The 11,265-nt window shown below is 48.4% G+C and overlaps 1 protein-coding gene across 1 annotated transcript in view; it reads left to right on the top strand.

Moving 5' to 3' along the window:
* Positions 1 to 10,255, top strand: part of TSPAN3 (tetraspanin 3) — a 246,175-nt gene extending 235,920 nt beyond the window's left edge. The window contains exon 7 of the mRNA XM_078684946.1: positions 9,230 to 10,255. Coding sequence (XP_078541072.1) covers positions 9,230 to 9,322 — 93 coding nt within the window. The 3' untranslated portion in view covers positions 9,323 to 10,255. The remainder of the gene's footprint in view (positions 1 to 9,229) is intronic.
* The last annotated feature ends 1,010 nt before the right edge of the window (positions 10,256 to 11,265 follow it).

The raw sequence follows: 11,265 nt of genomic DNA on the forward strand, positions 1-11,265 counted from the left end.
CAAATGAACCCCGTCCTTCAAGTAATACTTGTGACCCCAGATGCACCCATGAGGTATTGACTGTAACACGGGGGTTCGAAACAACCTATCCAACCGTGTGTTGATCCTCTTTACCGAGTGATTCAACGCCCTGACCGAATGACCCCCCCGCCACTGAAGTCGAGGTATGAGTTGTGACCATACTAGCGTGCACCCGGGGCAGGTCCTAGCTATCCAACCCGCTGTTGAGATAATCTCTTCAATCAAGATGCGCCTGCCCAGTGTTGCCAAGTCGTTCTCCCCAAGGTGAAGTATCACCACTGACGGTGGAGACCGCTGGCGTGCTAACAGCCCTTGGAAGAATCCCCTAAACTCGTGAAGACACAACCCTCCTCTGCCAAAGAACGTGATATTCAACCCTAGTTGTGCCGCCCTTTCTTTCTTGTCACCTGACAGGAAGACACATTCCGCTCGCTTCACATATGAATGACCGACAATCCAAACATTGTTCTTTGTTGTTTCCTGTTCGCCGCTCCGTGCCGATGAATATTGGCGGTGCCCGACGACAAATTCCTCCCCTGCGTAACAGGTCTGAGAAACTGTAAGAGAGAGGAAAGAGACCAAGCGTGAGTGACAAGTAATCATAGCATGTCAATCCGAACATAACGTTTATAGCAGTCTGATGACCACCTTCCAATTGTCTTCACTCTTTCCACCGGGAGGCCCCCCGCCACTGCCTCAGTTGCTGCCCCAATCCTGAAGGAATGAGATCCAAAATCTCTAGGATCAAGACCTGCTTTTGTAACCCCTATTTCGAACACTCTCCTGAATTGATACCTGGTCAAGGGGCTCCCGTCGGCGTGACAGAGCAACGCCCTGCCTGCTGAACCGACCATCAGTCCCATGAGCGATTCTACGTGCCTCACCGGGCAGCACGGGTTGGCGGGGGCCCGTTGCAGAACTATGGTGTGACCCCTAGCTTCTTGATCGGTCTTTGATTTCTGGATAATCACCCACATGGTGTCACCCCTTATCGTCACCCCAGCCTTCTGCAAGCCACCTAATATGTCAGACTTGGATCCTGCCACAAGTTCACTAATTCTCAGCGCCCCATAAAATGCCAGGGAGAATGCCGCCTTAAAAAGAAGCACTTCCCACTCCGAGTTACAGACAATCTCCAGCGTGCCCAGTAAGGCTGTTAGCCGGGCCAACCCCATGGGCTTCCTCTTATCCTTCTGGTGTCCCTGAATACGGCGCCATCCCCTTAAAGCCTTGCGTATCATAAAGGTATTAGTGGGATCCCTGAAGCCCCTAGCTTGAGCGAAGAATGACACTGCTGCCCTATGTCTGGTCGCCGCTGCCACTGAGCGCCCCTCTTTGTGCATCCATTCTAAATAGGCTGCAAACCCATCCTCCTTCGCCCAAAGCACTTCCCACTGTGGCCCCAAGAAAGAACAATAAGACAGAAACGCCCCTTCGTAAGCCGTCTTGGTCCTGGGGGCTAGGCTAGCGACCACGAGGTCCTGTAATCTGGGGCACCAATCTGCCAAAGTACTGCTGGGAAGTGTGCTGGCGAGGGGTCTGCTGTGGGGAGATGTTCCCTGAAAACCTGCATTTTGAAGCGAGAAAGGGAGTCAGCAGCATTGTTTAAAACACCAGGGACATGTTTGGCTCTAAAATTAGCATTCAGTTTAAGGCACCGCAGAACAATTTCTTTGATCAGACGAAGTATGAAAGGGCACCGCGCCCCCTGCTGATTGATACATTCCACCACTGTCATGTTATCTGACCAAAACACCACTGATTGGTTACATAGGTGTTCGGGCCAAACCATCAGTGCCACCCATATTGGAAAAAGTTCCAGGAAGCCAATGTTACTGAGCAAACCCCATGTGTTCCATTCTTCTGGCCATTGTTGAGCGACCCACCTATTCCCTAGGATGGCACCAAAGCCCACACTACCGGCCGCATCAGTCCATAGTCCCAACTCCGCCGATGTCGTGAGCGGGCCGGGCCAGACCACCCTACCGTTAAAATCCTCCAGGAATGCCATCCAAATGAGCATATCCTGGCGAATTTCAGACGATAGGCGCGTGCGGTGGTGCTTTTCCTTCAGCCCCCTCATCGCGTGCGCGATGGAGCGAGAGAAGGGGCGAGCCATTGGGATGATTCTTAGTGCGAAATTCAATTGCCCTACCACCTCCTGTAATTGCTGCAAAGTGACCTTCTCCTTCCGGAGGCATAACTGTAGCGATGTCTTGAATTTGCACACCTTGTCCCTGGGTAGTCTAAAACATCTCTCCATTGAGTCAATCTCGATGCCCAGAAATTCCAAGCAGGTGGTCGGGCCCACCGTCTTCCCAGGCGCAAGCGGGACCCCAAAAGCCCGCATGAGCACGCAAAATTCCTGCAATGCCAGTGCGCACTCCTGAGAACCCGCTGTACCGAGGAAGAGGAAATCATCTAAGTAATGCATGACCCTTTGATGGCCCGTCACTTGTCTCATGGCCCATTCAAGAAATGAACTAAACATCTCAAAGTAGGCGCAAGAAATAGAACAACCCATAGGCATGCATTTGTCCATGTAGAACCTATCCCTAAAGGTGAAACCTAAAAGATGCTGGTCCGCCGGGTGGACTGGGAGGAGGCGGAAGGCGGATTCTATGTCTGATTTCGCCATCAGCGCCCCGGGTCCAGTGGCCTGCAATAAGGTAACAGCCTGATCAAAAGAGGCGTACTTAACACTACAGATACCTTCGTCAATGGCATCATTCAGTGACGCCCCCCTTGGCGCTGACAGGTTATGAATCAATCTGAATTGCCCCTTCTCTTTCTTGGGGACAACTCCCAGTGGGGAACACACAAAATTGGTTACTGGCACTGCAGGAAAAGGGCCAGTTATCCTGCCTAAGGAAAGCTCTTTGTCAATTTTGGCGGCCACAACGGCCGGATTGTGTTTGACTGATAATTGATTTCTACAGTGCGCACTGCCTGTGTATCCCCCGGCCGGGATCCTAAAACCTTTAGAAAAACCTTCCTGGAGTAGGGTGGCCGCTTTGTGGTCAGGGTATCTGTTCAACAATGGAATCATTGCCACCACATCCACTGGAGTGGGGGGGCGTAACCTGTCTGACTTATAGTGGCTTTCCCCTACCCCTCTGTCCTGTGTTACCTTGCTTGGACCTACAGGTAGTTTCTGGATGAGAGGGGTGCCCACAGGAGGAACATGCATGCCTAAACTTACACGCGGCCCTTGTGCAGGTACGCCTATTAAAATCCCAGCACACCCCTTTCTTCTCTGGCCCACCTGCCCTAAATTTCCCAGGTATTTCACTCGTTTGGGGGGGCCGAAAGGGCTGCTGCGGTCTAGTGAACGCCTTGACCGCACCGAACTGAGGGGGCGGTGCAGTGTCAGAGAACTGTTTGTGCCAAGCCATGGAATCTACCGAGTCCCATGGCAACGATCTATTGAATTCCAATGCCTTCCTAAAATTGACATCATAACCCTTCCATGCGTCCCCAGAATACTGTTGACTCCACCCCACAATCCTGCTCGAGTAGCAAGCCAATGCAGCCTGCAGATCTGGAGGACGCTCAGCCTTAATTGCGGTGAAAACAGCCCATGCTTGCATCCAATTATTGAGGTTTTCCTCAACCCTGAATCTAGTACACTGCGCCCTCCATTCACTTGGGAGCATCCACTCTTTCAGTGCTTTCGCCTGCTCCATTTCCCTATTATCCAACAATAAAGAATAAATGTACACGTATTTGTCAGCCCAAATCATTTCTTTCACAGCTAATGACACATGCTGAGCTAGATTTTCGCTCCTGGAAGGTATCACACCGTCCCCCAAGAGCGGCAATGCCACTTCCTTACCAAGTGCGGGTACCGGGGGCGGCTGCCCTTTTACTCCGTCCAGCTGGGGAACACTTGGACCTGAAAGGGGAGAAGAAATTGGCAATGCAACACTGTCGGCGACCGGTGCCGATCTGATTTTTTTCTACAAACCTTGCCGCCTCTGCCGCATGGTCTGCAGAATTCGGGAAGGCTCCCCCTTTTTGGAGCCATGGCATCATGGCCGTTAACTGAGATAACAATTCGGGTGGCATTGAATCTACATTACCCCCCGGGACAACAGGTACCACTGGGGTTATGCCCAGTGGTCCTGGCACAGCTGGGATTGTGGGCACCGGTGCGGGAGCAGACCCAGCGTCTACTGGTTGACCTGCCGGCACCGGCACCACAGGGGCAGTGGGTGTAGGCACATGCGGGGGTGGGACCACCGCGGGCGGTGCGGCGGGTAACGGATCTACTGGGCCTGGGGTGGGGACCGCCTCCTTGGGTCTTTTGGACCTAGGTTTCCCTTGTGGGGTGACAAATTCCCCTCTTGGCACTGGTGCCACCCTCTTGCGGATCGGTCTCCCGGACGGGCCCGGTGCCTCGCCCTCTCTATCCTCCAACCGAGCTTCCCGCTCCTTAATTTGCCCTAGCTGTTGCTTAATGTCGCTCATCTCCCGCATCATAGCCCGCATCATAGCCTCCATGTTGGACCCCTTTTTTCCACCCCTTGGACCTGGCATGACACTTACCCCCAAAAACACCCGCTGCCTACTTAGTTCCCAACAGGTCAACTGTGTGTACCTTTCAGATGGAGGGTCACCAGGGGGCTTTCAGCACCATGCAATGGCGACCGCAACACTAGCGGCTTGTCCGCTTATGTAAGGGGTGAGTAAACCTAATGTAGACCCACCCGGCGGCCACCAGGAGCGATGAATGCCAGCCCCCCGTACCCCTCTTACCGACCAGTCCCGTGCACTCGCTGGCGATAACGGTCTGTGATCACGTCCTCCACCAGGCTGCGCGTTCACTCTCCTTACGTCCTCTCTGAAGGATGGATTGGACCAATAATGTCGCTAAAAGCCTGGAATAGAAAAACGCATTAACACCGTGTGGCAAAACAGGGGCAAATTTCAGGAACACTCAGTTCAAATAAGATGGAGGCCTGAACCCCCTTTGTCAACCCTTTTTAGACTGTCCCTACTGAGGTTTGTTTCGCTCAGTAACCAGAGACCCACACCCAGTTATTAAATCTGCATTGACCATCACTCCCAATTCAAAACATAATAATGAAGTCACAATTACTTTGCTTTCAGTTACACAATCTTACCCTAGTTTCCACAATCCAGGTGCACTTGGTTTTATCCCTTCACCATAGTCATGCAAAGAAAACAATCGTTCAATATCATTTGTTAACTTCACACTCAGTTAAATTGGTCATTTGCATGATATTGCACTGCGGTATTCAAAAATTAACTCTCGCTCAAAGGTAAGGACAATTAGGACAAGGAACTGCACTTATTAACCTCCACTGCCCACTTTGTGCAATGTTATGAACAACAGAGTGCTAACCATCAAATGCAGTAAAGTCGTGACAAAAAACAGTTTAAGAAATGTCACCTCGTTTTTCACAATTGTATACTTTTGTGCACCGTTGTGGGCCAAACTTTAAGCAATAATAAATGTAAAGCAATCGTTAACACACTTTAAATAATTGTTACTACGTATGCCTCCCCTCCAGAAATATACGCTTTTAGAAGGGGTCTCTCACCCAGGCTCCACTTCCCTCGGTTGCACGCGCAGCTCGCTGAGAGCTCTCGCTTTATCTCAACCAGCCTTAATCGCCGTTCCTAGAAAAATGCGCGCCAAAATTTGCCCGCTCGGGACACGAATACCGTTCCTTTAAGGATTGCGCGCCAAAATGTGCCCGCTCGGGACACAACTACCGGCGTTTACCTCCCCACAATTGGTACGAGTTTGTAGCTGCTCAAGCGCTTCCTTGGCACGCCTCTCGAAGACCCCCCGCCCCCGCACGATACCTCACGGTGCCTCGACGGGCCCGCACCACCCTTCCTCGGCCGCTGGACGCACTTGCGCCGTATCCCCGGTCCTCTCAGCCTAATCCGCCAACGGCACGGCAATGTCCCTGAATCACCACCGCCTCTCACTACGCGGCTTCTCCCGTGTTGCTGATCCGGAGCCCGAGCAAAGCCTCTCCGCCCACACGACGCTGGCCCGACACAGCTCCCTTAAACGTCCAATGCCTGAAAAAGAAACGAAAAAGTTAAGAAAACAAAGAAGCCCCGAACGCGGGGCACAACGTTCAGCGAGGGAGCGTCCAGGGACAAGGGGGTCTCCTGGGCGCTCCCTACCTCTTATTCCCGAGGGGCCGGGTGGCCCCTCCTATCGCCCGCCCCCCCCGACCCGGAACCAGTCCATTGAATCCGGGTCAGGAGGGGCGCCGGCCAATCGGCGGTGGGCCGCGCCCCCAGGGCACGCCCCCACCGTCGAAGGACCCGAGGGGAGAGGAGGTGAGACGGTCGCCGCGCCGCCATGCGTGCGGGGGGGCCGAGGGCCCCCCCTTTTCACTCTTCCTCATATTTTCCTTCTTTATACTGCTTTTCGACTTGTTTTCAAAGCCTGCCCACCCTCAGCACTTTGAGGTGACCCAGAGTGGCATGAAATATTATACTAGTACACCTAGCATAACTTTAACAAACTAAGTTCGTCCTTCATCGGTTTTTCCACGTCTTTCTTACAAAAGAATGTATCTTGTTAACTCGGGCACATCATGTTCTGTGTTCTTCTGTGTGCTGTGGAAACGGGTTTGTGTTACAGCTCTATTTGTTGTGCAGACAGAATAAATATTTCAGCATGAGGCCTTCCCACACAGTCCCTTTATCAGGTTTCTCCGGGCGGATCACGAGAGGCTGCGCCAGGCTAAGCTTGCAATAATGACGGTTCTCTTGTACACCTTATCCTTCATATTACCAGCTACTAGGCTATGCTCCTGGTGCAAAAGCTGTCTGAAATCTGTTCCAGGGTCGGACGGGCCTACAGGGCTATAATGCAGTGCCCAATGGGCTGGTCTGTTAGATCAGGGAGTGGGTTGTGTTTTTTTAGCCATTTGTAGTCCAATTTTATGGCTTGGTGGACCATTTTTAGGTCTCACCTACGCAAAGCATGAGCTGACTTTCAAGACACGCTGTATCTGCTCTGTGGGCTTTAATCATGACTTTAGACTTTCATTGGTGCCTTTGTATGTCTTGTAAAATCCATGCCTTTTGGGTGGCGAAATCGTCCCAATTGTCCTGCCTTTTTTGTTATAGTTTTCGCCCATGGCAACTGGCCCTGTTAAATGTATAGTTTTTTTACTTCTGTTTGTTTAGGTTACATGGCGCACTATTTTTTGTTGTTGCTTACTGAAGCCCGCCACAGTAGCTGACCTCCGATAACAGCTGATTAATGTATGCGGGGTCAAATTGCAAAGGCAGCCCGGCTAGTGCAAGCCTGAAATGCAGGAGCCGTGTGACTCTCCAGCAGTTGGCTTATCTCTTTGTAAGCAAGGCTTGCACGTTAAGGAGTTCTTAAAACAATTTGCTTGTGACTACATTTCCCGGCTTGCAAAAGGCGCTGCTCCACGCCCTGTGATAGCGTGCACCGCTACGGTGGCTGAACAGCATCGATGGTGGCGCTTGAGACCTTGCCTTCTGTAGCAATACCATACGATTTACGTGTTCTTTGGTGATCGTTTCCTGGCATGTGCAAGTTGTGATTCAGTTCGAGATTGTCAGAGCGCCCCAATGTGTGGACAGTGAAACCATAATGACATATGATTGCTCTATCTATGTGTCTGTTCAAACAATGTTTGTACCCAAGCAGTCAGTCAGTCTATGGCTGTAGACCTCTCCTAACAAATGGAATCTTTATTAGGAGTTACTCTCTCCACTTTGAGAGCAGTTGATCGGTTTAATGCCTGAGAGAAGTTGATCGGCTTAATGCCTGGCACTACGCAGACTGTCAATCCATGCTGGAAAAGACAAGAAAGATTGCTTACGATAAGCCAATTTTTAAATCGTTTGTGGAAAGCAAGATGATTGGTTTTACTATAGAGTGAGACAGGCAAATAATTCTATATTTTGACCACCAAACAAGAGAATGCACAATTAATATTCTACGACTGACACGTTCGGTAATCTAGCAGAAGATGAAGGGTGTATTCCACAGGGTATGAGGTTTATAAAATCCCTCATAGAAAGGTTAAATCCTTAGCTATTGACCACTTTGTGGAAGATGTGCAGGCATTGGACGCAGAGGCTTTTGCAACTGGTATTCCGATTTTAGCAGAATGTCCTGAAATGGAAACCCAGTGAGGGAGGCATACCAAAGGGGAACTGAAGCATTCTGAGCCATGTGCAGCTAAGGGACTAGCTAGGATGACTATCCAGAGTATGAAAAAATGAAGTAGCCGAGGGGTATCTAGACAACGCGTGGACTACAGTAAATAAACAGGATGTAGACAAGAGCGGAAGAGCATTTACGCGTCAATCTCCGGTTAGAGGGTGATAGTGCCCCCTCAAGGGCTGCTCCTTACATAGCATGGCTCCAAGGAGACTCAGGCGGTGTGCATCATGGCTTCTGGGGGCGGGAGGGAGACCAATCTCTCCGGTCCCCCCACTGTTCCTGCGACCATGTTTTTGTATACAGGCGGTAACAGTTACTCCTTGTTTAGTTTAGTTTTTTTTTTTTTTTTTGTTATTTATGTCACGGCTAAAGATGGTATTCAAACTAATTGTTGTATTGCATCGTGGTACTAAAAAAAAAACAAAGACAATAGTGTGTTTCAGTTTAATGAACGGTAATATAGTTGGATCTGTCTTGTAAATCGTCTAGAAATGGGGTGGCAACTGGAGTTGGGGAAGTTTGTCTGACTCAGCAACTGAATTGTTGATTGTGTTTTGAAAGGTTCAGCTGTTCTTCATTGGCTGATGCACTTTACACGTTCATTTATTTCTCCGCTACATTTTCAAGTGATTGATTCCATACAGAAGTTTCCCCTTGGGATGGGTTTAGGATACCCAATGCCCCTATAAAATGAACACCCTCTCTCTCTGGCCGTGTATGTATGTGTATATATATATATATATATATATATATATATATATATATATATTTATTCCAACTCATCAGCCCAACATTAATGCATCTTCAGAAGAATATTGATACCTCACTTTGCCATTGCTATTTCATTAGCTCTTTTGGTATGTCCTCTAAGCAAGGTGCCGTCCACACCATGATTGTAAATTGAGAACAAAGAGCAGCTATTGATTATATTTGGTTTGTATGTTGTATGTGATCTCCCACTTGTATGGTTCTTTCATATACTGATATTTGTTTCTTTTCCACCGGCAGCTTTTAGGCATGCTCTGTGCCTGCATAGTGTTGTGCAGGCGAAGTCGCGATCCAGCCTATGAACTTCTCATCACTGGAGGAACCTATGCATAGAGGATTCTGTACCTGGAGCTTTTCTTCTTTGTTTCTGGACGGTGAAGAGGGCTGGCCTGCTGCGGCAGCTTAACTTTGTGTTGGCCAATTGCTGAAGTCCTCCTTGCACACAGTATGATGGCGGTCACTTTTATGGGTAATGGGCAATTTGGTAATCTGTGTGTGCTTATGCAAACGACCCGAGATGTCCCTTTTCACATTCTCCTCTAGAGCCTTTCTAACATAGACATTAGTTTCTAATCCCGCGGCTGAGATGCAAAACCGGGTCACATGGGTGATGTTTATAAAGCCTAGAGAGCATGCCTAAATTGCCTGGGTATCTCGGAGCATTACCTCTATGACCCGTAGAGATGTGAAATCCCTTTAAATAGTAAAACGTGCATTTCTTTTGGTTTTATTTTGGCCAATGTGAAAAACATTAATCCAGAATTACATTATGTGCTGCAACGGATGTTAAAATGAAATTTCATTTTCACTGGTATGTGTTACTAACCCCTAAATATGAGGCGTGTGGGCGAATGATGCAAGGGAGGGGGCGGGCGTGGTAAGAAAAATAACGGGGAGGGAGATAATGGAAAGTCCAGTACAGGTAAAGAATCTGATTCAATAGCGACTGCTGACACCCAAAAATAGTTGGATCTGAATCATGTAGATTTCAGCATTCTGAGAATCAAAGATTGGATTTTCCAACTTTTTAGTGTTTGTAAAATACAAGCTGGCTTTTCAAGAGTATAGCGTATGCACTACTGTTCTATATTTAATGATTTTGTTCTGTTTTTGTTTCTGTGTAGCGCTGTTTTGAGTGAACTTTTTATTGTAGTTCTTTCATTTGATTTGAAAATAATGTAGCCTGTGTGAAACAGCAACGAGTATGTGGAAATACACCCATTTGTAAATAGTAAACCCAATTCAATAAAATATCTGTACAACCCACTTGAGTCTGCTGTAGTAATTTTAAGTTTGTCATTTGATTGAACGAATGACAATTTGTGAAATGTTTTTATGCAGCAGTGTTAGTGTGCTGTTAAATTCAGAACTGCTGTATTATACATTAGTTTGCTGTGCCTTGCCTTCCATATTGCTGCTTAAATTTGACTTCATGCCCGCATCCGTGCAGTTCACTCTGGAAAATGATAGTTTCTGTGGTAAACCATGCACTTCTAAGCTTACTTCAGGTCCTTAGTCCCACAGGTCTCCACGAAGTTTTGTTTAAAGTCTCATTGCAGGCTCACAACAGCAGCAGTGCCAGTGGGCGGGAGAACAGTCTCTACCACATCAAAATCTTGGAGCTTAAAACGATTTTCATATATCTGCTGTAGTGATCCCACCCAACGCCCCTCCTCCGCAGGTTTTTGCGAAACCACAATGAACATTTTTTGTCACAAATTTGCATAGTTTGCGCCAATTTTGCGGTATTTTATTTTACAGCGGCTTCTTTGGCTATCACTGTCTTCTGACATTAACGTACCCTGTTATTATCATCACCCTCCTGCCATCACCACCATCCTCCTCCTTGCCATCATCCTACTCACTCAGTGGGTACCTCCACTGACAGTAAACTCCTTGTTAGAATTAGGGGGGTCTCTATTTGCACGTGCAGTCAGACTTAACTCGGAGGCAATATGTAAAGCATTTGCACATAACTCACAGTAATACAGTGAAAACACTACAAAAGGACACCACACCAGTTTTGTAAAAATAGCCAATATTTATCTGCGCAAAAAAATTTAAAAAAAGATAGGAATCCAACATACAGTTATTCAGATTATTTAGGAATATCAAAAATCGACTTTAGAAACAGTTCCTTGAAGTTGATTGCTCCACCTGGGGCTACCACAGTGGTGTTAACAAACCAATTAATCCAATTGTACGGGCCAGCAGAGGTGTCGGAAGACTCTCAAACAGTACCTTTTGTTCCGACCGACTGAAACGGTGGCGGCCAG

The sequence above is a fragment of the Lissotriton helveticus genome, chromosome 3_2 (assembly GCF_964261635.1).
Source record: "Lissotriton helveticus chromosome 3_2, aLisHel1.1, whole genome shotgun sequence".
Classification (NCBI taxonomy): domain Eukaryota; kingdom Metazoa; phylum Chordata; class Amphibia; order Caudata; family Salamandridae; genus Lissotriton; species Lissotriton helveticus.